Source organism: Emys orbicularis, chromosome 4 (assembly GCF_028017835.1).
Source record: "Emys orbicularis isolate rEmyOrb1 chromosome 4, rEmyOrb1.hap1, whole genome shotgun sequence".
Lineage (NCBI taxonomy): Eukaryota > Metazoa > Chordata > Testudines > Emydidae > Emys > Emys orbicularis.
Genome location: NC_088686.1, coordinates 153,740,160 through 153,767,167, shown reverse-complemented (window position 1 = coordinate 153,767,167; position 27,008 = coordinate 153,740,160). Strand labels below are relative to the sequence as shown.

Genomic DNA, 27,008 nt, shown 5'->3' with positions numbered 1-27,008 from the left:
GGGCGTTTCACTGACATCAATGTGGGGTGGTCTGGGAAGGTGCATGTCACACGCATCTTCAGGAACACCAGCCTATACAGAAAGCTGCAAGCAGGGACTTTCTTTCCTAACCAGATCACATTGCGGGATGTTGAAATGCCCATAGTGATCCTGGGGGACCCCGTGTACCCCTTACAGCTGTGGTTCATGAAACCTTACACGGGACACCTGGAGAGCAGTAAGGAGCGGTTCAACAACAGGCTAAGTAGATGCTGGATGACAGTTGAATGTGCCTTTGGCAGATTAAAGGCGCACTGGCGATGCCTTTATAGCAGGTTAGACCTCACTGAGGATAATATTCCCATGGTCATAGCCACTTGCTGTACATTGCATAATCTCTGTGAAGCTAAGGGTGAAAGGTTTGCTCAGGGGTGGAGTGCTGAGGCAGACCGTTTGGCCGCTGATTTTGAGCAGCCAGATACCAGGGCTGTTAGAGGAGCCCAGAGGGGGGCTATTTGAATCAGGGAGGCTTTGAGACAGCATTTGGACAATGAGCACCAGTAACAGATCTCTGTCAGAGGTGCTTCAATGTTACATTACATGTAGTTTTCCTAGAGGGCAATTGTGATACTTGGGGGTCTTATATTCCAGTATGCAAGTGATTAAAATGCCTGTGCATGTATTGGTGGTGCCTGCAATCTCACCTTGTAGAAAAAAAATAAACATGATTTACCATTATAAAACTTTGCTTTTATTGCACAAGAAACAGCACACACAAACACACAGATGCTTGGCGAGAAAGTAGGAACCAGGGAAGGGAAGACTTTCACAGCTATGTGTAGGTCTAGCTATCATTGGGAAAGTTGTCCGAGCGGGTGGAGTGAATGGGAAACTGAGAAGTGCTGGAAAGTGGAAAGGAATTGTGGGCGGAGTTTGGGGGAGTGGCACATGGGAAAGAGTTCTGAATGTGCTGCAGTGGAGGTCGAGCACTGATCTGCTCAGGGCTTGTCTACGCTTACCGGGCATCCATGAGTGGTGATCAATGCATTGTCTGTCGATTTAGTGGCTCTAGTAAAGACCCGCTAAATTGACTGCAGATCGCTCTCTCGTCGACTCCTGTCCACCAGATCGAGAAGAATGGGGGAGTCGACAGGAGAATGTCTCCCGTCGACATCACGTAGTGTGGACCCCTGGGTAAGTTAGATCTAAGCTATGTCGATTTGAGTTATGCTATTCACGTAACTCAAATTGCGTTGCTTAGAGCGAATTTCCCCTGTAGTGTAGGCAAGGCCTCAGTCTGCAGCATTATTAAGGACTTCAGCATTTGTGTTTGCTCCTCCGTTACTTTAATCAGCCGCTCAATTGCGTCCTTAACAAAGGTGTGATTCTCTTTTCTGTCCTGCTGTTCGGCTTTCCAGCACTCCTTGTGTTCCCTTTTTTCTGCATTGGAGCACTGCCGGACCTCCCGGAACATGTCTTCTTTGCTGCGTCTTGGGCGCTTTCTTATCTGGTGGACACTCAGCCAGCATGCGTGGGGTGTTCCTGAAGGCCACATCTGGTGAAGCACAGGGGACAATGCACAGAAGCGGGATTGTTAAATTCACGCACAGCATTGAAACATTTCAGTTAAATAAACCTTTTGCAACATTGCCGTCACTTTCTCACTGACCCTAGCCAGGCACACATCTCTGCGAACACCCAAAGCATGGTAAGTGTTGGCGGAGGGGGAAAGGGAGGGAGACTCCATGCTGGGAAAAGAGCACACACTCTTTGCAAGGGCCATGGTGCAGCATTCTAGGGGACAAATTCTAAAATTCTCCCACACTTTTCCACAGGTGGGGATCATTCTAGCAGACATCTCACTGCTAAGGGTAAGCAGGGAAACGAGGGTACATCTAGTCTATGCTTGTGGTTTCTGCCCTGCTCCCTATGCTGCTCGCCTGTGTGCCGGTTTGGTCCCTGCACAAGTGATTGCCGAATGAAGTGGGAAAGTTTCCTACAATGGGGGAAGGAACAAAGCTGCTCTACCACGGAACCTTCGGAAGAGAATTGGCAAGTACCTCCAGGAAACTTTCCTGGAGATCTCCCTGGAGGATTCCTGTGAGATCTCAACATGCATCAACACCCTGTTCCATTGTACCGATTATCATAGAGTTCAGAGAATATCAGGGTTGGAAGGGACCTCAGGAGATCATCTAGTCCAACCCCCTGCTCAAAGCAGGACCAATCCCCAGACAGATTTTTGCCCCAGATCCCTAAATGACCCCCTCAAGGATTGAACTCACAACCCTGGGTTTAGCAGGCCAATGCTCAAACCACTGAGCTATTCCCCCCTTCCTCCTGGATTAGTTACACAGGGAATTGTCCAGCTCACAGAAACACAGCCAGGCTCCCACAGTTCTGTACCCTGAACACCACCTCCACGCTACACAAGCCACAGCCACTTACCAGGCATCTCACCTCCTGCTTCTTGCTCCCTTGAGAGCAACTGCTGAGTCTGGCTAGACACCTCTGGAGTGGAGAACAGTTCCTGGCTTCCTGCCCCACTGGGCGACCCCGCCAGGAGCTGTACATCCTCATCTAACTCCACTCTTCATCAATAACTTCATCCTCTGGCTTAGGTCCTCTTTCCGCCGCCCCATGCCCTCTGAAGTATCCACAGGGCTCTTGGCAATGGAGGTGCGGTTGCCACCGAGGATAGCGTCCAGCTCCTTATAGAACCAGCAGGTCTTAGGTGAAGCACCTGAACGACAGTTCACCTCCCTCGCCTTATGGTACGCCTGCCTTATCTCCTTTATCTTCACTCTGCACTGCAGCGTGTCCCGATCACAGCCCTTTTCGCACAAGCCTCGAGAAATCTGCCTGTAGGTATCCCAATTCCTACGGCTCAAGCGCAGCTGGGACTGCACAGGCTCCTGACGGACGGGGAGAGAGCCGCGACCGCCTTACAGACAGTTAGGGCTTAGAACATTTTCACTGGTTCACCTTAAAGATTTACACTTCACACTGGCTTCTCCACATGCCATCTGAACCCATCACCTTCTTTAATAGCAAAGAAACACCTGAATAGACAGACCTTTGTTACACATTAGGTACATAGTAGTTCTTCATCATATTTCTATTTAAAATAGACGGCATGAGCAGTTCCTGAGTCTTCTTTCAATTACATGGACCAGGCAGTCCTGTCCTGCCCGGCCCCACAGGACTGCAAATCCCACCTCTAGATGTCACCCAAGAGTCACCTGCTGGCTGGAACTGAGGTAGGTGTGGGGAGAAGTTCCTGGCTGGGTCCCATCTAGACGGGGGGGGGGGGGGGGGGAGGGGGTTGTCCTGGCTGCATCCCAGCTAGATGCATGAGTGTGTGTGGGACAGAGACACATAGTTGGATCCCGCCTACACGGGGGGAAAGGGGATAGCTCCCTAATGGAGTACACTGTGACAATTCTCTAAATTTACTACCACCGGTCTGCTCTTCCCTACGCTGCTCAACCAAGTTCCCTTCCCCGCCCCACACAGTCTCTGCTGGTCATCAGGGGGACAGGACCACTCGCTGGTCTGCATCTGCTGGTGCTGTGTCAGGCCCACTGGCTCCAAGAAGCCCCTCAGGCCCTGGCAATGGCAGAGGGGTGTTGGTGTGAGTGACCTGGTGCCGGGTGAGGTTGGCCAACCTACCAAACCGCTTGCCACAGTCAGCACAGCTGTATGGCCGCTCCCCAGTGTGTGTGCGCTGGTGTCGTCTCAAGCTTGAGCTCTCTGCAAAGCTCTTGCCGCAGTCAGTGCATTGGAAAGGCCTCTCCCCGGTGTGTGTGCGCTGGTGCTTGGCCAGCGCATTGGTGTTGCTGAAGTTCTTGCTGCAAACATCACAGCGGTGCGGCGGCTCCCCGCTGTGTGTGTGTTGGTGTGTTCTCAAGTTTGAGCTCTCTGCAAAACTCTTGCCACAGTAAGCACAGCTGTACGGCCGCTCCCCGGTGTGGGTGCGCCGGTGTCTTCTCAGGCTTGAACTCTGTGCAAAGCCCTTACCACAGTCAGCACAGTGATACGGCCGCTCCCCCGTGTGTATGCGCCGGTGTCTTCTCAGGATTGAGCTCTGTGCAAAGCACTTGCCGCAGTCAGCACAGTGGTATGGCCGCTCTCCGGTGTGCGTGCGCCGGTGTCTTCTCAGGCTTGAGCTCTCTGCAAAGCCCTTTCCGCAGTCAGCGCAGTGGTACGGCCGATCCCCCGTGTGTGTGCGCTGATGTATTCTCAGGTGTGACCTCTCTGCAAAGCCCTTGCTGCAGTCAGCACAGCGGTGCGGACGCTCCCCGGAGTGTGTGTGCTGATGAGTTCTCAGGTGTGAGCTCTGTGCAAAGCCCTTCCCGCAGTCAGCACAGCGGTGTGGTCGCTCCCCGGTGTGCGTGTGCTGGTGTGTTCTCACATTTGAGGTCCATGCAAAGCCCTTCCCGCAGTCAGCACAGCAGTAAAGCCGCTCTCCGGTGTGCGTACGCGGGTGTATTTTCAGGACTGAGGACTGGCTAAAGCACCTGCCACAGCCAGACCATGTCCTCGTTCCTCCCAGGATCTCGTGCCCTGCTGGAGAAAGCAGAGGCAATCCCGGTGTTAGCTCACGGTTAAGGATACAGGTTTGTCAAGGATGGGAAAATGTCACGGATGGAGTGATTTCCCCATTTCTCTGTGTCTGTTTTTTGGATGTGCGCCTCACGCTGCAATGGCAGCTCCTATCTGACAAGGCTGGACCGAACACCTCGCTCTGGGTACTGAGACCTGGCCTGCGGGGTTACAGCGCCGCTCAGATTTGCCCCCACCCACAGTCATGATGTGGGGGAGGCGGGTCAAACTTCAGTGAATGGCCTTGGCCCCCAGATCTTCTCTAGCCCGCACCAACAACTCTGCATCAGGCTGGGGTTAGGGTTGCAGTGCTGGGGGGGTAAAGTGCTTCTTTGGGCAGTTGGTGCCCCCCCTTTGTTAAACATCATGGAGCCGTCACAGTAAGTTTAGTGACCTGTGACTTTTAGTAAATTTACTGTAACTGCTCCGTAATTTTTTATATGAAATGCCGTGAGAAATCTGCAGTCTGACTCAGGGTGGTTCTATCCTATGTTGCTTATGCAGCACCTAGCGCCTGCTCTCACGTGCGTCATGTGCCTCATGGGTCTTGTTTGATGCTTAAATTGTAGCTTGCCCAGGAAAGAGGCAGCAGCTGGCACAACGGGGCCCTGATCCAGAACTAGGGGCTCTAACTGCTAACAAACAGGGTCCGGGTTTTGTTTTCACACTGATTTTGGTTTTATTTCAATCAGAGGTTTTTATTTTCATGTTTCTGGTTCTGCACTGTCTCCTGTTTTATAGCACAAGGCCTGTGCCCCAGTGTTTGTGCTGTTTAAACGATATTGGTTTGAAACTAGTTGAGGGGCTACAATCCCCTCATGTGGACGCAGTGAGACCGGTATAAAGCTGTTTAGCACAACGTAGCTTATTCCTGCGGGGAAGTCAGTCCCTTTCAACAAATTCCTTCTAAAGAAGTCATTCACCCTCGGCTTCACGTTTCATTCTTTGTGCAAAACTAAAACTAAACTAAAATTCTCAAGGAGGGGAAGGGAAAGGCTGAGGAGATAAATCACTCAGGGTTTGTGTGATGTAACCTGAAAAACATGTCTGTATTGTTTCAAAACCCAATCAGTGACACTGCTGACCTGGAAGGAGTTAATGGTTGCCACACAGCGGGCCTTTGATCTACAGACTGCATTAAGGCTGAGGGCTGTGCTAAGCATTGACACTGAAGCAATGTAAGTGACAACGGTTTCGTGCCACTGAGAGAGCAGGAGGAGAGGGGGATGTGACAAAGGCCATTCCACCACCCTCTCCCTCACACCCAGCCCATACACCAGGGTATTCCAAGTCGTGCCCCACAGGATGATTTCATCTGGCCCCCAAACACATCCGTTCCCCCAGCAGCAGCTGCCTGGAACGTGGGGAAGTTTTAGAGCATTACAATGAAACACTGCAAGTGCGAGAGACCTTCTCTACAAAACGGTGTCCTCCGCGTGGCGTAACCTCGCACTTATCGTATATGACTTACTCCTGGGGAGAATTCTGTGCTACTGCGTGCACGCATATTTAAGGAGCCCTGCAGATTTCTAATTTTTCATGCAGAAAAAAGCTTCTGCCAAAACATTGCTGCAGTTCCGCCTTTTGCCCACCAAAGGGTGCTGTGGTGATAGAACAAAGTTGCAGCTCCCTGCAGCGAGGGAGTCAGGGGCTGTGGGGTGGCTGGGGGGGGGGGAAGGAAGGCGTCAGACAGGGTCCCATAAGGGCTAGTGGGGGAGAACAGACTGGGGCAGGGGCTGAATGGGAATGGAGGCACAGGGCCACAGGGGAAGGGAGGTGCAGAGACACATGGTGATAGGGAAGGTTTGCAGAGCTACATAGGGACAGGGGAGTGGCTGGGTGGGGGCACAGAGACACATGGCGATAGGGGCAGATGTGCTTAACTGAATGGGAGAGGCTAGGGGTCGGCCAGAGTTTGCATGGGGGAAGCTCCCTAACAAATCCCTCTCCTGCCCCCCCCAAAAAAGCCTGTTCCATACTTTTCCCACCCGTACACAACAACCCTCCAAGTTCACACCCAGGCTCCCTTCTCAGCAATTTACTTCCCTCTCCCTCAGCTCCTCCCTTATCCCTGATTCCCCCAAGCTTTTGCACTGCTTCTGAGTGGTGTGGGAAATATGGTTCTGTAGTGTAGTTTAAATGAATTATTACTCAGAGTTCTGTATTAATACGCCTAGTAAGAAATCTATTAGTCAAAAAATGTTTCCTGAATCGTTTTTCTTGTTACAGACGTACTTGCTTTGAGGTATTTTGAAATAAATAACTAAAAATAATTGAAACTGGTGTGATTATAGTGTGTTATTTTGACAAATAAAATATGCAGAATTTTAAAATATTGTGCGCAGAACTTTTAATTTTTTGGCGCAGAATTCCACTAGGAGTAATGACTGATCCTGCTCTGCCCTGAGTCATTCCCAGCTTTCTCCTTGCTTGCTGGGGCCGGTTTCTCCAGTCTGAGAGGTCAGGTGCGAAATGAAGTGGCAATGAGGGAGTGGGATGGAGCCAGTGACTCGGGGATGCTCTCCCAGGCTACGAGCAGGTTTTTGCCCCTGTCTGAACTATGTCTGGATCCAGGTGCCCAAGGCCATAGGACACCAGCACACACAGCTTGAGTCGGGGGGGCAGCAGCATGAAGCCCATTTGAAAAATCTCGAGGGCACCCCTGCCTTGGTATGATTTTCTGAGGTGTGTGAAGCCTAGAAGAAAGTGTTGTGGTCTATGGACCAACAGGCATCTCTTTCTACCCAGGTGCTTGTCTGACCCCCAAGTGCCAGTGATCCACTGACACACACAGATGAAGTTTATCCTCAGAGCTGCAATGCCCTTCCCATTACACACTTGAGGAACCTGAGGCATGGTGGAGCTGTAGTGACTCACTTCTAGAAATGAGCCAAGATGTTTTCAATCCTACTACAATGTCCTACCCACTTGGTAATTGCAGCTTCCATATTCTCCCCTCACCACGGAGACCTCTCTCTTTCCCACAGCATCCTCTGAAATCTCCCACCCCACATTGTCCCATATCACTATCCCACCCCTCTTCCAAGTTCATCACCTCCCCCATCTCCAATCCATTTCTCTTTCGCAGCTTTAGGGCCCCATCATTTTTAGGTCCCATTGTAGGTCACAGATAGCCAATGAGTAGGAAAGACAGGAAGTATGATAGTAAGACCCCCTGGCTTAACCAGATCTTCAATGACCTGAAACTCAAAAAACAGTCAGACAAGAAGTGGAAACTAGGTCAAATTACAAAGGATGAATATTAAAAAAACAAAACCCAACAAGCATGTAGGGACAAAATTAGAAAGGCCAAGGCAAAAAACTATATTAAAATAACTAGGGCTATAAAGGGGAACAAGAAAGCCTTTTACAAATATATGGGAAGCAAGAGGAAGACCATGGACAGGCTAGGCCCATTACTAAATGAGGAGGGAAAGACAATAAGAGAAAACGCAGCAATGGCCAAACAGTTAAATGCCTCTTTTGTTTCAGTTTTCACCAAAAAAGTTAGCATTGATCAGTCGACTAACATAGTGAACATCAGTGTCAAAGGGGTAGGATCTGAGCCTAAAATAGGAAAAGAAATAGTTATGAATTACTTAGACAAGTTAGATGCCTTCAATAAGGCAGGGCCTGATGAAATACATCCTAGAATACATAAGGATCTGGCTGAAGAGATCTCTGAGCCATTAGTGATTATCTCTGAGAACTTGTGGAGGATGGTAGAGACCCCCAAGGACTGGAAAAGGGCAAATATAATAACCAGTTATAGAAAGGGGAATAAGGACAATTCGGGGAATTATAGACCAGTCATCGTAACTTCAAAACCTGGAAAAATAATGGAGCAAGTAATCAAACAGTCTATTTGTGAGCACTTAGAAGGAAATAAAGTAATAAGTAAGAGACAATATGGATTTGTCGAGAACAAATTATGTGAAACCAACCTAATATCCTTCTTTGACAGGTAACAAGCCTTGTGGATAGGGAAGAAGCAGTAGATGTCACATCTCGACTTTAGATCCTGTCTTACCTGACCTTCTCATAAACAAACTAGAGAAATATAGCCTAGGCAAACCTACTATAAGGTGGGTGCACAACTGGTTGGAAAACCGCACTCAGAGAGTAGTTATTATGGTTCACAAATGAACTGAAAGGGCATCTTGAGTGGGATCCCGCAGGGATCTGTCCTGGGTCCAGTTCTATTCCATATCTTCATAAATGATTTGGACAGTGGCACAGAGAATACACTCAAAGTTTACAGATGATTCCAAGCTGGGAGGGGTTGCAAGTGCTTTAGAGGACAGGATTAGAATTCAAAAGGATGTTGACAAACTGGAGAAATGGTTGGCATTAAATAAGATGAAATTCAATAAGACCATATGCAAAGTACTACACTTAAATTAGAATAATCAGTTACACAAATACAGAATGGGAAACGACAGCCTAGGAAGGAGTACTGCAGAAAACCATATGGGGTTATAATGGATCACAAATTAAATATGAGTCAACAATGGAATACTGTTGGGAAAAAAAGCAAATATTCTGGGATGTATTAGCAGGAGTGTTGCAAGCAAGATGCGAGAAGTAATTCTTCCACTCTACTCAGCACTGGTAAGGCCTCAACTGGAATAGTGTGTCCAGTTCTGGGCCCCGCACTTCAGAAAGGATGTGGACAAATTGGAGAATATCAGACGAGATCAACAAGAAGGTCAGGAAAACATGACGACCAATGACAAAAGATTGAAAAAATGAGGTTTGTTTAGTCTGGAGAAGAGAAGGGGGAGGAGGGGGGGACGACTTGATAAAAGTCTTCAAATACGTAAAAGGTTGTTACAAAGAAGTGGGTGATAAATTGTTCTCCTTATCCACTGAGGCCAGGACAAGATGTAAATGGGCTTAAATTGCAGCAAGGGAGATTTAGGTTAGATATTAGGAAAAACTTTGAAACTCTGAGGGTGGTTAAGCACTGGAACAAAATTATCTAGGGAGGCTGTGGAATCTCCATCATTGAAAGTTTTTAAGAAAAGGTTAGAAACAAACCTGTCAGGTATCAGAGGGGTAGCCGTGTTAGTCTGAATCTGTAAAAAGCAACAGAGGGTCCTGTGGCACCTTTAAGACTAACAGAAGTATTGGGAGCATAAGCTTTCGTGGGTAAGAACCTCACTTCTTCAGATAAGAAGTGAGGTTCTTACCCACGAAAGCTTATGCTCCCAATACTTCTGTTAGTCTTAAAGGTGCCACAGGACCCTCTGTTGCTTTTTACACCTGTCAGGGATGGTCTAGATAATACTTAGTCTTGTCTTAGTGCAGGAGACTGGACGAGATGACCTATGGAGGTCCCATCTACTCCCACATTTTTATGATTTCTATGATTCATAGATATCAAGGCCAGACAGGCTCATTGTGCCCATCCAGCCTGGCTTCCTGCCTTTCCCAGCCAGAGAAACTCCCCTGCGATTCCTGCCTCTGGCCCAGTAACTCCTCGCTGAGTTAGAGCGGGGCTTTGAGGTAGAGTCGCCCCATCTCCACCAACAGACTCCCAGTGAGGGAGAATCCATTGCATCCTGAGGGGAGCTCTCCCAGTGGTTCATTCCCCTCCCAGATAAACACTGGCCCCTAATTTGTCTCTCTTCAGCTCCCAGCCAATGGATCTCGCTCTGCCTTTGCCTTCCACATCAAGGAGCGCTCTGCTAGCAGGTGTGTAAATCAGAAGGGATCAGATTATTATGACTCACCTGAGGAGGGGCTCTCAGGCCCGGAGCTTTCCCTGGAGCTCTCGGCATCCCTGATCCAGAGCTCAGCCTCCCCTAACTCGATCCGTTGGATTAAGTCCGGTGTGGAACCTGAATAGCCTGTTTGGGGAGAAAGAATCAGTTCTGGGGGCAGGGACTCATTTATATGTTTGTGCAGCCCAGCACAACAGGACCCTGATCTCTGTCAGCGTTTGTCTGCGCAGCAACTGGCACGACAAGGCCTCAGTCTCGGACGCTGCTTGAGAGGAAAGCGCAAGAGATCCCAAGCAGGAGAATAATGAAATAAACCTTCCTTAGAGATTTCTTCCCATCTCCCACCAGGCAAGTTCAGTTCGTACTTTGAAGCAGCAACGTCTATGACCCTTCTCAATTTGCTTTGGGGGCTGAGTCATGGCAGGTGGCACCGTTACACACACCTACCAGTTCTTTTGCTTAGGATGCAGCATTGTTCAACTATGGTGTGGTTGTTAAATTTATGATGTTCATTCTTTTTGGCGAGGTGGGGAGCTAAGTTCCCACTAAGCTGCGCGGCTGTGCTGCAAACCATCAAGGGCTGCACAAGGGCACAACCATAGGGGTCTGGACTGGAGAGGCGCCGCTGCTGGGGAAAGACGCTTCTCCACCTGACCCAGCCCTGGAGCTGCTGCGGCCGGGGAGAGGCGCCTCTCCCCCAGCCCGCTGCAGCAAGAGAGGGCTGGGGGAGTCCTCTCTCTCCGCCGCAGCCCTGGGGCAGCCTGCACCCCAAACCCTCATCCCTGGCCCCACTCCAGAGCCCTCACCCCCACACTCCAACCCTCTGTGACAGCCCTGAAACCCCTCCCTCACCCTGAACCCCTCATCCCCAGCCCCAGCCCAGAGCCCTCATCCCCAGCCACAGCCCTAACTCCCCCCACCCCAACCCTTAGCCCCAGCCCTGAGCCACCTCCCACACTCCAAACCCCTCAGCCCCACCGCCGCCACACATCACCTCCATATTGGTGCACAGAACAAAATTTATTCTGCACATGGATGTAAAAACGTAGCCGGAACATTGTGGGGGAGCTGTTCCAAGCAGCAGGAGACTTTTCTCTCTGCCTTATTTGTCTAACTGGAGTCAGTTCTTGAGGTAGAGTTCCTGCCCTCGGTGTCTGGGCTGGGATACCTGGAAGAGGTGGTTACAACCACCTCTGTGCCAGGACTGAGGTATAATGCAAGTAAACCGGTTACATTAACATTACCCTAAGGGTCTATAGCCCTGATTTCTCCTTTGAGAGGGGCTGACATTTGCCACCACTTGGCCACTCGGTGGCACATGGCAGCTGAGGCATTCAGGGAGCCCACTGCAGTGAATAAATGAAGGGAACTCAGTCCTTACCCAGGGAAACGAGTGCCCAATAATTCCTCAGCATCTGATCCCGGTACAGATGCTTCTCTCGCTGGGATAAGAGCTCCCACTCCTCCCGGGTGAAATACAGAGCGATGTCCTCAAAGGCCACCTGGAGCTGCTGGCACAAGCGTTACACACTCAGCACCTTCCGCTCCAGCCCCCAGCCCGGAGTCTCAGCAGGGGACGCGGTTTCTAGGGGAGCGACTCCCAGGGAACCCCCAGCCCAGCAGCTGTGACCCAGGGAGACTCTTCCCCCCGCACAGCTCCCCCAGGGACTCGGGGCCCTGCTGGCCGGGGACAGGAGTCGCCCTCGGCTCCCCACGGGGCTCTGGGGCGGGGCTCTGGGGCGGGGCCCGAATCCCAGGGCCGGGAACAGGCTCCTCCCCCCCGCCGGAGTCCCGCCTCCGCCCCAGGCCTGTGCTCAGCCCCGCTCCCGCCCCGGCTCGGGCGTCTCCGGGCTCCTCTGCCCGGCCGGGGCCTCGCTCGGGGGAAGGGGCCGCGCCCGGCTCCGCGTGTCCGTCCGGCCAGGGCCCCCCCAGCCCCGGGGCCCCAGAGCCGCCCCCCGACCCCAGCGCTCCGGCTGCTGCAGCTTCCAGCCCCGGGGTCACTAGCGCGGGAGGGACCCGGGTCCCGGCCCCCCTCGGCCCCCAGCCGGGACCAGCCAGTGCCCGGCCGGGGAGTCCCCGCCCCGCGTCCTACCTGCGCCGGCCCCGCTGCAGCCATCGCCGGGCTCGGCCCCGGCCCCGGCCGCTTCCTCCGGGCAGCGACTTCCCGCCCCGCGGCTGGTGCTTCCCCGGGGCCGCGGCTGGTGCTTCCCCGGGGCCGCCTCTCGCCCGCTCCCCGCCCTGGGGCTGCAGCCGGAACCCGCCCTGTGCACGGGCCGGGCTGGCCCGGGAAGGCTCCTCCCTTGGCCCAGCCCCGGTTCCAAGGGCCCCGCGCCTGCGCCGCCAGCTCCAGCAGCCGGGGAGGCCCCAGCGCCGGGACCTTCCGGCCCAGCCCCCCGGACGCCTGGGTCCCGAGTCCGGCCGCCGGGGGCGCTCGCGGCACCTGGAGCCCGTTACAGGGCAGCCCGGTCCCCGCCCCTGGGCTGTGAGTGAGACCCCGCTGTGCGGTGGGGAGCTGGGAGCCCGGACTCCTGGGTTCTCTCCCGGCTCTGGGAGGGGAGCGGGGACTAGTGGGTACAAGAGGGCCCCGGTCAGGCTGTGGAGTGGGTGTGTGTGACAGTAAGACAAGGGTCTGGGTGTGTGATGTTGGTGTGTGTGTGTTACAAGGGATCACACCCCAGGCTGTGTATGGTGTGCAGGTATGAGTATTGCAGGAAGGCTGTGTGATCTTTTTTACAGATCACACCCTGGCTGTGTAGTGTGCGTGTGTTACAGGAGTTAACCCCTGGCTGTAATGTGCATGTGTTTCAGGAGCGGTGTGTATGTGTGTGTTACAGGAGCTCAGTCACACCTGGCTGTAGTGTGTGCTACATGTGTGTTTCATGAGGGTTGTGCAGTGTGTGTGTGTTACGTGTATGTTACAGGATCTCTCACCCATCTGTGTAACATGTGTTTCAGAAGCTCACACCCATGGGGAGAGCAGCTGCCCCGTACAGATGCCGTGTTCTGGCCTCAGTGCTGGCGCTGAAGGAGCTAGTACCCAGGCTGGCTGCCTCCGCCCACTGCCCTGCGCACCACATGTACTGCCCCTGCCGGCCACAATAAATGGTCCAAAGTCAAACTCATCAAGGGCCCGTGGGACATCGACCGCAGCTGGCTCTTCCAGAAGCTCGCCATGCCCTGCGCTTGCCGTGAAAGGCATGGGGGGGAAGGAAGGGACGGATCCTGTGTGTGACCCCGCTCCAGTCGAGGTTGTGGCTACAGAGCCCGGCCAGCCCAGCCTTGACCAGTAGCACTGACCCTGGTGCCCCTAAGCCCAGCACTCCCTAACCTGTTAGCCCAAGGCCAGCACCGTCCCTGGCTGCTCGAGGAGAGGATGCTGGTCTGTGGGGTAGTGTCTCCCCTTCTCATCCTTTCTGCACTGGACCTTTCTTCTGTCCCACAGAACCTCCCCTAAGGTGCCTGGGTCTCTGCCCCCCTCTAGCAGCTGCTTTGCATAAGAGGGGGGAAGCCCAGTCCCTGGGGTTCAGGTGCCCTAAGGTAAGAGCTAATGCTGGCTGAAAAGGGGAAGGGTGTTGGGACAGGTGGTGTGGGGCAGGGAGGGTCACCAGGGGCCTCAGGACTCCTGGGTCCCATCCCCAGCTCTGCAAGGGGGATAGTCAGAGTCAGGACACCTGGGTTCTATCCCTGGCTCTTGGAGAGCAGTGGAGGCTGGTGGGTTAAAGGAGTGGGGGCTGGGAGCCTGGACTGCCTTGGAATGGGATCCCAGCCATATCTTCCTTGTGACTCTTCCTGCAGACCCAACCCTGATTTCAACACCAACCTGGCCAACATCATCGAGCAGTGCCGGAGCAAGAGCACGCCCAAAGCATCCATTGAGGCGGCCATCAAGGGAGGGGTATGGAGCCGGGTCCCAGCAGCCCCAGCTCACGGGGCAGAGGGGCTCATGGGCTGCAGCCTTGCTGCATTCTCTGGGCTAGGCTGAGGGGCATTGGGAGCCTTGAATGAGGGAGCGAGGCTGGGCTTGTGGCTACAATGCTGGGCTGGGCTACAGGACTCCTGGTGTCTATTCTTAGCTCTGGCACTTGCTGCCTCTGTGACCTTGGGCAAATCACTTGGGTCATAGGGAATTGCCAGACTGGATCAGAGCAGAGGTGTGTCCACTCCAGTGTCCTGTTTCCAGCACCAGAGGCAGGTGTAAGAATCCCGCAGTAGCGGATGTTGGGATAATCATCCTGCGCTAGTGTCACTGTGCTTCAGTGGGTCACACCTGAGAATACCCGATTCAGGACAAACTGCTGAGAAATAGGGCACAGACATGCCAAACCTGGTGGTTATTCCTCCACAAGATATACCAAACCAGTCAACTTTTGTCTCACCACAGTGGCTAACAGTCAGAACTGCAGCCTCCTTAGGTATCCCAGTCCTTGTTTCACCACCCAGACATTAGACTTAATGATGAGTGGTTATTTAAAACCAATTTCATCAAAGAGTTCTTCTGATCCCAAAGGACCAGCCACATACCCAGGTTAATATATAGCTCAGATCTTGCCCAATAATCGCTGTTCCCAATCCTTTGGTATCTAATATCTAAAGGTTTATGTATAAGCGAAAAGAAAGAGGTGAGGGTTAAAACAGCTAAAGGAATCAAATACATACACACATTGCAAAGTTCTTGTGGCCGGTCTGAAGCAGTGATGGAATAAACTGCTGGCTTGTTAAGTATCTGATGGCATCCAAAAGAATGGAAGGTCCCGAGTCCATTGGTTAGAAAGCTCCTTTTATTATAAGTCAATAGTCCAGAGATCAGTGCAGGAAAGAGGCAAAATGCAGATGTTTCTAGGGCTTTTTATAGCTTCTGCCAGGCCTAAGTGTTTCATGATTTTCTTATTTTAGTATTTTGCTTAATGTGCCAAATAAGTCAATAACCAGGTCTGCATTTTGTCTCGTACATGGGTGTATTGTCCAACTTTACATTGTTAGATTTACCTGACATTAGGCTGTGTGTGTGTTTTGTATAAAATACTGCTGAAAACAAGTATGATGTTCAGTGAGACTTAACTGTCAATAAAACTAACTTGAATGTATGCTTAAAGTAGGTTATCTATAAAATAATATGCAGTTTGGTTTGAGCGTATGCTTAATTGTATTGAGAAAGAGGAGGGAAGGGTGGATGTTAAAGTGTTATGTGTCTGTATGTGTGTAGAGAGGTCAGAAAACAACATTTATAGCTCTGGTAAAAAGTGCAATTGACTAACAAAATAGTTTAAACTAGCCCTACATTTTGTCTACATGGGGTGTATTGAACAATTGAACACCATTAGATTTCTTTTAAGCTAGGCTGTGTGCGTATTCTGTATGAAATAATGCTGAAAAACAAGTATGAATGTGTATGTGAGTGGGTGACATCTATAAAACTAGTTTGAATGTATGCTTACGGTGGTTTATAAGTTGGCTCGAATGAATGCTTATTCATTTTGGGAAGTAGGACTGGGAGGGGTTTGGGACTGGGGCTGTGTGTGCATGCTTTTGGGTTTTATTTTTTTTTATTTTTAATTTCTCTGTCCCTTCACCCACTTCCACAATATACATAGGAAAGAACGGTTCTACCTCATATAACTGAGCAGCATGAATCCCAAAATGAACATTTACTATGGTTCTCCTCTCCTGTGTCATGTGAGACCGGCTAGACCCCGCTGGAGTGGAGAATTCCTGACTTGCCGTGCCACCAGATGACCCTACCGCGGATTCCACTACGTTCTCCAACTTGACCTCTTTGTCCACAACTTCGTTCTGGGGCTTGAGCCCCCTGTCCACCACCTGCAGCCCCGCCGAAGTATCCACAGGGCTCTTGGCAGTGGAGGTGGGGTCGCCACCAAGCGTGGCATCCAGCTCCTTACAGAAGCGGTAGGTCTTCAGCACAGGACCAGAGTGACGGTTTGCCTCCCTTGCCTTCCGGTATGCCTCCCTCAGCTCCTTTATCTTTGCTCAGCACTGCTGCATCCTCCCGCCCTGGAACCGGACTTTTGGTTCGGGTACCATTTAGAGTCGCCAGATCCCAAAAACCAGACACCCGGAAACCCTAAATGGCACCCAGACACAAAAGCCAAAACCTGGGCAGGTGGCAACCCTACTAGTCATACAATAAGTACATACTGCGGAACAGGCCCCTTCTTTTATCTCATTAAAAGCTGGGGCACTCCTGGGTGGTCAGCTCTCTCCTTGCCTAGTGTGGCAGTGACATTTGGAGGGTTGTGGAGGCTGTTACTCTTTCATGCTATACGAAGGGGTGTGTGAAGCCCAGCGTTTTCATTTAAAGGCACGGCAAGACATTACACACTGAAGACTGTTTTTAAAGGCAGTGTGCTTCAGTGGGCTGAGCTATGGGCTGGGATCCAGGAGACCAGAGTTCCATTCCCAGCTCTGCCACTGGCCTGTTGACTGACCTTGGGTGAGGCTCTCTGTGCCTTGGTTTCCCCATCTGTAAAATGGGGACTGAGGCACTAAGTGGCTTTGTAAAGCACTTTGAGATGTACAGCTGGCCCCCATCTCTAAGTATTTCAATAGAATAATATCTTTCAACTACAACCAAATAAAACAACCCCCCTACCCCAAGTGCTGTGAGGCATTTTTTCCTTCTCCAACCCCAAAACACAGATCAGGGTGGGCTGTGTCAATCCAATCAAGGAGCGATTGTGTAAGCGGTGGGGCAATCAAAGCATCAGACAGACTTTCATGGAAGGGGAAAAAGCAGCCGCTGCCCTAGGGGGATGAAGCCCACACTGCAGCCGGCTACTGCTGCCTTCAGCCCACCTTTAACAGAAAACATCTGGTGCAATGGCTGCTCCCCTGCAAGAGGCATTGTGCTGTTTGACTCTCCTCTGAGAACATCCACAACCATTTCCCCGTGTGCATAAGCTGTTTTTACAACAGAGAATTCATCTCTTCATTGCAGTGGGAGCTGTTGGGGTGTGTGTGTGGGGGTGAGAGATGGCAACTTAAAGCTCTTCTTCACAGGCACATGGTAAAATAAAAACAAACTTCCTAACCTACTTTTAACCATGCATGTACAATTTATAACTTCCGAAGCATCCTGGTGGATTCTTCATCTCTGGCCATTTTAAAATCAAGATTGGATTTAAAAAAACAAACAAACAAACAAAAGCTCTGCTCTAGTTCAAACAGGCATTAACTCAGGGAAGTTCTTTGGCCTGTGTTGTACAGGAGATCAGGCTGAATGTGGTCTCCTGTATAGGCCTGGGGAAATTGTGCACCACTGCACAGGCGCAGAATTCATGTCCCCCGCAGATTTTTTTTTTCCTTGGCAGAAAATACATTTTGCCAGTGAGGCGCTGCAGTTACACCTTTTTCCCACCAGGAGCTGTTGTGGCGCCAGAACAGAGGGTAGCCAGCTCAGAGCCATAGCAGAAGCGGCATTCCTCACAACAACCTGCCCACAGGCCCAGGTGAGGAAGCACGCAATATGCAGGGGGGGGGGGGAGAAACGACAGAGCAGGGCAAATAGGGCTGCTGCGTGGATCACATAGGCTGGTGTTCAGAAGCTGGTGGGGAGGAAGACTGGGATGGGGTCTGAGTGGGGGTGCAGGACCACACAGGGCAGGGGGGTGCATGGCGGCGGGGGTGGCTGAGTGGGGGTGCAGGGTCACACAAAGATGGGGGGAGGAGAGTGCAGGGGGACACAGGGACGGGGAAGATGTGCCTAACTGAATGAGAGAGGCTAGCGGGTTAGCCAGAGAAGCATGGGGGAGGCTACCCAACTCTCTAACAATCCCCCCCCATCCTCCAAAAAAATGTGTTACATACTTCTCCCACCCACACCCAACAACCCTCCTGCTTCACGCCCAGGCTAGTTCCAGCAATTACTTCCCTCTCCCTCAGCTCCTCTGTTATCCCTGACTCCCCCCAAGCCTTTGTACTGCTGCTGAGGGGTGCAGGAAATATGTTTCTGTACTGTAGTTTACATGAATTCTTACTCAAAATTCTGTGTTAATAGCCTAGTAAAGAATCTATTTGTCAAAAAACACTTCTTGAATCTTTTTTGTTGTCTGCATTGTTACAGACATACTTGCCGACAGGTATTTTGAAAAATTACCAAAATAACTGAAACTAGTGTGATTATATTGTGTTATTTTGACAAATAAAATATGCAGAATTTTAAAATATTGTTTGCGGAATTTTTAGGCGCAGAATTTCCCCAAGAGTAATGGGAAACTCTCTCTCTGCCCCTGCCAGTCATACAGTTCATCTGGCCTCATGGTCAGTTAGGCCCTAGAACACTTTGATTGGTTGCACTTCACATTGGCTTCTCCACCTGCCATGTGAAAGCATCAGCTTTTCTACTAGCAAAGAAACACCTGGTTAGACAGACCTTTGTTACACATTAGGCACGTAGTTCTTCTTCATCACATTTCTATTTAAAGTAGACGGCATGAGCAGTTCCTAAGTCTTCTTCCAATCACACACACTGGGCTGTCCTGCCCCGCCCCTCAGCCCAATCCATGCTGAGCTAGGACTGCAAATCCCACCTCTAGATGTCACTCAGTTTCATCCGGTGGCCGGAATGGAGCTAGGTGTGGGGGGGAAGTTCCTGGCTGGGTCCCATCTAGATGTGGGGAGGGAGAGGGGGTTATCCTGGCTGCATCCCAGCGAGATGAGTGAGTGTGGGACTGAAAGAGAGACCTGGCTGGATCCCACCTGTAGTAAGAGGAGGCCTTAGACATAAACCCTTGTATCAGAGGCCTGGTATGAGGCCTAAGGCCTGAACTAAAGTAATGGTCAAGACTTTGCTAACATAAAGCAAAGTTAAGCTGTGAGCCAGAGGCAGGCCCTGCTCACAGAAGCTGGCAAGGAAAGGGCTAATGCTGCAAAAAGATACATACCTAAAAGGTACTGAACACTAGATATCAGAACACTCCAATACTTGTACATTCCACAGATAACATGGAACAGGCCGACCCATCCCAATGACAGGGGCAAAAGAGTAAAATGATGGATAGAGTTGTTTTGTTCGAACCAACATGTACAAGGTGAGAGGCGGCACCTTACTACGTAAAGGGGTTGTACCTTGCTGCGTAGAGGGGTTGCACCTCAATACGTCAGGAGTGATGTGTAACTTGTTTGTATCTGTGTATAAGAATGCATCCCTGAATGGATATCTTTGTCCGGCCGAGGGGGCAGTGGAAAGTCCCGCCACTGACTGAGCCGGGTCCATTGCCAAGAGGCACTTTCTCATAGTATGCCCTGAATTAGGCTAAGAAACCTACAGGGAACTGCAATTGTGTCCAAGTTCGCAATAAACCTAGTCGACGTGACTTTGCATCTTACTAGACTCTGTGGTTATTGGGGGTTCTCTTCGGGTCTGGTGGGTCAGCTATCTGCGCAGAGCTGGGGCAGCACACAGAGGGAACACATGCACGCAGCCCAGTGATATCAACATAGGAGAAAACAGAGCACCACACCGGTAGCATCTGACAACACCACCTACATGAGGGGGAGGGCTCCCTAATGCAGTAGGCTGTGACCATCTGCTCTAAAGTCCCTCCACCTGTCTGCTCTTCCCCACACTTGCTTAGTTAAGTCCCCTTCCCTGTCCCCCACAGTCTCTCTGCTGGGCATCATGGGGACAGGACCACTCCCTGGTCTGCATCTGCTGGTGCTGTGTCAGGCCCACTGGCTGCCAGAAGCCCCTCAGGTCCTGGCGGTGGCAGAAGGGCATTGGGGTGCGTGACCGGGTGCCGGGTGAGGTTGGCCAATCTAGCAAAGTGCTTGCCCCAGTCAGCACAGCTGTACTGCTGCTCTCGGCTGTGAATGAACCAATGTGGTAGCAAGGAGGAGGCCCGTGCAAAGCTCTTGCTGCAGCCAGCGCATCGGAATGTCCTCCCCACAGTGTGCGTGCACTGGTGCTTGGTGGGTGGACTGGTTTTTTTGACGTTCTTACCAGAATCATCACAGTGGTGCGGCAGCTGCCCGGTGTGTGCGCTGGTGTGTTCTCAGGGTTGAGCACTGTGCAAAGTCCTTGCCGCAGTCGGCACAGCGATACGGCCGCTCCCCGGTGTGTGTGCGCTGGTGTGATCTCAGGTTTGACCTCTCTGCAAAGCCCATCCCGCAGTCAGCACAGCGATGCGGCCGCTCCCCAGTGTGCGTGCGCTGGTGTCTTTTCAGCTGTGAGCGCCCTGCAAAGCCTTTACCACAGTCAGCACAGCAGTACGGCCGCTCCCCAGTGTGTGCGCGCTGGTGCAGTGTCAGTGTGGAGACACAGCGGAATCCCTTACCACAGTGGGCACAATGGTGCGGCCACTCCCCGGTGTGCGTGCGCTGGTGTTTCCTCAGGCTTGAGCTCTCTGCAAAGCCCTTGTCGCAGTCGGCACAGTGGTATGGCCGCTCCCCGGTGTGTGCGCGCTGGTGTGCTCTCAGGCTTGAGCTCTGTGCAAAGCCCTTGTCGCAGTCAGCACACTGGTACGGCCGCTCCCCGGTGTGCGTGCGCTGATGTATTCTCAGCTTTGAGCTCTCTGCAAAGCCCTTGCCGCAGTCAGCACAGCGATGCGGCCGCTCCCCAGTGTGCGCGCGCTGGTGTGTTCTCAGGTGTGAGCTCCGCGCAAAGGTCTTGCCGCAGTCAGCACAGCGATGCGGCCGCTCCCCAGTGTGCGCGCGCTGGTGTCTTCTCAGCTCTGAGCGCCATGCAAAGCCCTTGCCGCACTCAGCACAGAGATGCGGCCGCTCCCCGCTGTGCGTGCGCTGGTGCTGGGTCAGTGTGGAGGCACTGTAGAATCCCTTACCACAGTGGGCACAGCGGTACGGCCGCTCCCCAGAGTGCATGCGCTGGTGTATTCTCAGGCTTGAGCTCTCTGCAAAGGCCTTGCCGCAGTCAGGACAGCGATGTGGCCGCTCCCCAGTGTGCGTGCGCTGGTGTATTCTCAGCTTTGAGCTCTCTGCAAAGCCCTTGCCACAGTCAGCGCAGCGAAGCGGCCACTCCCCAGTGTGTGCGCGCTGGTGTCTTCTCAGGTGTGAGCTCCGTGCAAAGGCCTTGCCGCGGTCAGAACAGCGGTGCAGCCACTCCCTTGTGTGCGTGCACTGGTGCTGGTTCAGCGCAGAGCGGTTGCTGAACCTCTTGTCGCAGTCGATGCAGTGGTGCGGACGCCGGCCCATGGGCAGTCTCTGGTGTGTAGCAAGGTCTAGTCTCTGGCTGCATTTATCCCGGGGATGGACTGCGTCCTGTGCATGGATCCCTCTATGGGATGTGGAATCTTGCCTCCCTGCCGTGCTTTCCCCACATTCAGACTGTGTCCGCGTTCCCCCCAGGATCCCGAGCCCTGCTGGAGAGAGCTCACAGTTAAGGCTACGGGTTTGTCAAGGATGGAAAATGTCACGGATGGAGCGATTTCCCCATTTGTCCATGACTGTTTTTGGATGGGTGGCTCACCCTGCAATGGCGGCTCCTGTCTCACAGGCCTCTCTCTGGGTACTGAGACCTGGTCTGCGGGGTTACAGCGCCACTCAGATTTGCCCCTGCCCCCAGTGATAATGGTAGGGGAAGGAGGCCAAACTTCAGTGAATGGCCTTGCCACCCAGATCCTCTCTAGCCCGCACCAGCCCCTCTGCACCAGGCTGGCGTCAGGATTGCAGCACTGGGGGAAGTGCTGGGCGGGTGCCCCATGGGCAGGGCGAGGAGGAGGGCAGGTTTTGTTAAAAATCAGGGAGCAGTCACAGGAAGTTTATTGATCTGTGACTTTTACTAAATGTTCTGTAATTGCCCTGTAATTTTTGATACAAAATGCCATGACAAATCTGCAGCCTGACTCAGGGTGGTTCTATCCTATGTTGTTTGTGCAGCGGCTAGGGAGGGGCTGGCAGACACGTGGAGTGAGCAGGCAGACACCGCTCAGCTCTGCTGTGCTGCCGGGGCCCTGGGCCATTGTGAGTCGCCTGGGGTGGGAGGGGGCGGGGGCGGCAGGTGGGGCCAAGGGAGAGACCCGGCCCCAAAACTTCTGGAACCCCGCAGGCCACATTGGGGAGGTTCGCGGGCAGCAGAGTTTGAGACCCCTGACCGAGAAGGAAATAAAGTAATAAGTAACAGTCAGCATGGATTTGTCAAGAACAAATTATGTCTAACCAACCTAATATCCTTATGGACAATTCAAAGTTGGGTGGGGTTGCAAGCGCGTTAGAGGACAGGATTAGAACGTAAAGTGATCTTGATAAACTGGAGAAATGATCAGAATTGAAATGACTGCTTAGGAAGGAGTACTGCAGAAAACCATCTGGGGTTATAGTGGATCACAAATTAAATGAGTCAATGTAATACTGTTGAAAAGAAAAAAAGCAAATACACCTCTACCCCAATATAACGCTGTCCTCGGGAGCCAAAAAAATCTTACCGCGTTATAGGTGAAACCGCGTTATATTGAACTTGCTTTGATCCGCCGGAGCGTGCAGCCCCGCCCCCCCAGAGCACTGCTTTACCGCATTATATCCGAATTTGTGTTTTATCGGGTCGGGTTATATCGGGGTAGAGGTGTATCATTCTGGGATGTATTAGCAGGAGTGTTGCAAGCAAGATGTGAGAAGTAATTCTCCTACTCAGCACTGGTTAGGTCTCAACTGGACGACTGTGTCCAGATCTGGGCCCCGCACTTCAGAAAGGATGTAGACAAACTGGACAGGGTCAGAGGAGAGCAATGAGAATGATTAAAGCTCTAGAAAACATGACCTACGAGGAAAGATTGGATTTGTTTAGTCTGTCGAAGGAAAGACTTAGGTGGGCTTGATAACAGTCTTCAAGTACGTAAAAGGTTGTTACAAAGTACAGGGTGATAAATTGTTCTCCTTATCCACGGAGGCCAGGAGAAGTAGTACGGGCTTAAATTGCAGCAAGGGAGATTTAGGTTAGATATTAGGAAAAACTTCCAAACTCTAAGTGTAGTTAAGCATTGGAACAAATTACTTGGGATGGTTGTGGAATCTCCATCATGGGAGGCTTTTAAGAGCCGGTTAGACAAACACCAGTCAGTCATAGACTAGATAATACTTAGTCCTGTTTCAGTGCAGGGGACTGGACTAGATGACCTATTGAGGTCCCTTCTAGTCCTACATGTCTATGATTTCTAGGATTCATAGATATCAAAGCCAGACAGGCTCATTGTGCCCATCCAGCCTGGCTTCCTGCCTAACGCAGCCAGAGAAACTCCCCCAGTGATTCCTGCCTCCAGCCCAGTAACTCCTTCCCCTCCAAAATAAATACTGGCCCGTAATTCCCGGCCTCCATTGGTCCCCTTCAGTTCCCAGCCAATGAATCTCACTCTGCCTTTGCCTTCTACATTAAGGAGCCATCCACTAGCAGGTGCGTAAATCAGAAGGGATCGGATTATTATGACTCACCTCGGGATGGGCTCTCAGGCCCTGAGGTTTCCCTGGAGTCCTCAGCATCCTGGATCCAGAGCTCTGCCTCGCCTACCTCGATCCAGTGGATTAAGTCCGGTGTGGAACCTGAATAGCCTGTTTGGGGGGAATTAATCAGTTTTATTACTAAAGTTTTGGGGGTAGGGACTCATTTCTATGTTAGTACAACCCAGCACAAGAGGGCCCTGATCTCGGTCAGTGTTTGTCTGCGCAGCACTGGGCGTGACAAGGCCCCAATCTCGGACACTACTTGAGAGGAAAGCGCAGGAGATCCCAAGCAGGAGAATAATGAAATAAACCTTCCTTAGAGGAGATTTTGTCCCGTCTCCCGCCAGGCAAGTTCAGTTCACACTCTGAAGCAGCAATTTGCTTTGGGGCTGAGTCGTGGCAGGTGTCACTGTTATACAGACCTATCATTTTTTTGCTTAGGGTGCAAGAATTGTTGAAAATGTACGGCTAAGATTATGATATTCATTCTTTTTGGGGCGGTGGGGAGCTGTTTTCTTCCTGCCTTATTAGTCTTATTTGCGCATGTGCTGTTTGCAACCAGCCCTGTGCCAGGACTGAGGTAGGTAAACAAGTTACACTAAGATTAGCCCCAGGCTCTGTAGCCCTGATTTCTTCTTTAACAGGAAGCCGAAGTGAAAGAGGCTGACATTTGCAACTACTTGGGCATGTGGTGGCACATGGCAGGTGAGGCAACAAGGGAACCCAGACATTTCACAGCTGTGAGTAAAGATAAATAAGTCCTTACCCAGGGAAACGAGGACCCAGTAATTCCTCAGCATCTGGTCCTGGTACAGCTGCTTCTCTGGCTGGGATAAGAGCTCCCACTCCTCCCGGGTGAAATACAGAGCGACGTCCTCAAAGGCCACCTGGAGCTGCTGGCACAAGCGTTACACACTCAGCACCTTCCACTCCAGCCCCCAGCCCGGAGTCTCAGCAGGGGACGCGGTTTCTAGGGGAGCGACTCCCAGGGAACCCCCAGCCCAGCAGCTGTGACCCAGGGAGACTCCCCCGCACAGCTCCCCCAGGGACTCGGGGCCCTGCTGGCTGGGACAGTAGTCGCCCTCGGCTCCCCACGGGGCTCTGGGGCGGGGCCCGAATCCCAGGACCGGGAACAGGCTCCTCCCCCCCGGCCGGAGTCCCCGCCTCCGCCCCAGGCCTGTGCTCAGCCCCGCTCCCGCCCCGGCTCAGGCGCCTCCGGGCTCCTCTGCCCGGCCGGGGCCTCGCTCGGCTCCGCGTGTCCGCTCGGCCAGGGGCCCCCCGGCCCCAGTGCTCCGGCTGCTGCAGTCCCCGGCCCCGGGGTCACTAGCGCGGGAGGGACCCGGGTCCCGGCCCCCCTCGGCCCCCAGCCGGGACCAGCCAGTGCCCGGCCGGGGAGTCCCCGCCCCGCGTCCTACCTGCGCCGGCCCCGCTGCAGCCATCGCCGGGCTCGTCCCCGGCCGCTTCCTCCGGGCAGCGACTTCCCGCCCCGCGGCTGGTGCCTCCCCGGGGCCGCCTCTCGCCCGCTCCCCGCCCTGGGGCTGCAGCCGGGACCCGCCCCGCGCACTGGCCGGGCTGGGACCCAGGGGCCGGGAAGGCCCCGCCCCCGGCCCGCTCGCTCCGGGACGCGCCGGCTCCAGCCCTGCTGCGCTCCCCGCTCAGCCCCGCGCCTGCGCCGCCAGCTCCAGCAGCCGGGGAGGACCCAGCGCAGGGACCTCCCGGCCCAGCCCCCCGGACGCCTGTGTCTCGAGTCTGGACGCCGGGGGCGATCGCGGCATGTGGAGTCCGGGCGGCAGGAGCCCGCAAGGGGGCAGCCCGGTCCCCACCCCTGGGCTGTGAGTGAGGCCCCGCTGTGCTGTGGGGGGCTAGGAGCCCGGACTCCTGGGTTCTCTCCCGGCTGTGGGAGGGGAGCGGGGACTAGTGGATACAAGAGGGCTCAGGCCAGGCTGTGGAGTGTGTCAGTGTCACAGTAAGACTGTGGTGTGTTTATTGCTAGGCTGTGTGATGTTGGTGTGTGTGTGTTACAAGGGATCACACCCCAGGCTGTGTATGGTGTGCAGGTATGAGTGTTGCATTGGTGGACACCTGGACAGGTAGCAACCCTACCAGTCATACAATAAGTACATACTGCGGAACAGGCCCCTTCTTTTATCTCATTAAACCTGGGGGGTTCCTGGGTGGTCAGCTCTCTCCTTGCCCAGTGTGGCAGTGACATTTGGAGGGTTGTGGAGGCTGTTACTCTTTCATGCTGTAGGAAGGGGTGTGTGCAGCCCAGCGTTTTCATTTAAAGGCACGGCAAGACATTACACATTGAAGAGCTGTTTTTAAAGGCAGTGTGCTTCAGTGGGCTGAGCGAGGGGCTGGGATCAGGGAGACCAGAGTTCAATTCCCAGCTCTGCCACTGGCCTGTTGACTGACCTTGGGTGAGGCTCTCTGTGCCTTGGATTCCCCATCTGTAAAATGGGGATTGAGGCACTAAGTGGCTTTGTAAAGCACTTTGAGATGTACAGCTGGCCCCCATCTCTAAGTATTTCAATAGAATAATATCTTTCAACTACAACCAAATCAAACAACCCCCCTATCCCAAGTACTGTGAGGCATTTTTTCCTTCTCCAACCCCAAAACACAGATCAGGGTGGGCTGTGTCAATCCAATCAAGGAGCGATTGTGTAAGCGGTGGGGCAATCAAAGCATCAGACAGACTTTCATGGAAGAGGAAAAAGCAGCCGCTGCCTTAGGGGGATGAAGCCCACACTGCAGCCGGCTACTGCTGCCTTCAGCCCACCCTTGCACAGAAAACATCTGGTGCAATGGCTGCTCCCCTGCAAGAGGCATTGTGCTGGTTGACTCTCCTCTGGGAACATCCACAACCATTTCCCCGTGTGCATAAGCTGTTTTTACAACAGAGAATTCATCTCTTCATTGCAGTGTGTGGGAGGGGAGGGGGAGAGATGGCAACGTAAAGCTCTTCTTCACAGGCACAAGGTAAAATAAAAGCAAACTTCCTTCTCTACTTTTAACCATGCCTGTACAATTTATAACTTCTGAAGCATCCTGGTGGATTCTTCATCTCTGGCCATTTTAAAATCAAGATTGGATTAAAAAAAACGAAAGCTCTGCTCTAGTTCAAACAAGCATTAACTCAGGGAAGTTCTTTGGCCTGTGTTGTACAGGAGCTCAGGCTGAATGTGGTCTCCTGTATAGGCCTGGGGAAATTGTGCACCACTGCACAGGCGCAGAATTCATTTCCCCCGTAGATTTTTTTTCCTTGGCAGAAAATACATTTTGCTAGCGAGGCGC

At 52.6% G+C, this 27,008-nt stretch overlaps 1 protein-coding gene across 1 annotated transcript; it reads right to left on the bottom strand.

Annotated features, from left to right (window-relative positions):
• Positions 1–716: 716 nt before the first annotated feature.
• Positions 717–25,150, bottom strand: LOC135877939 (zinc finger protein 135-like). Its single transcript, XM_065403461.1, has 10 exons — positions 25,127–25,150; positions 24,478–24,604; positions 23,703–23,819; positions 20,277–21,637; positions 16,050–16,220; positions 12,403–12,750; positions 11,692–11,818; positions 10,320–10,436; positions 2,428–4,548; positions 717–1,534 (listed from the first exon to the last, which is right to left on the bottom strand). Exons 1-9 carry the CDS (start codon positions 25,148–25,150, stop codon positions 3,509–3,511), a joined length of 3,432 nt encoding a protein of 1,143 aa, XP_065259533.1. The 3' UTR covers positions 717–1,534; positions 2,428–3,508.
• Between the last annotated feature and the right edge of the window lie 1,858 nt (positions 25,151–27,008).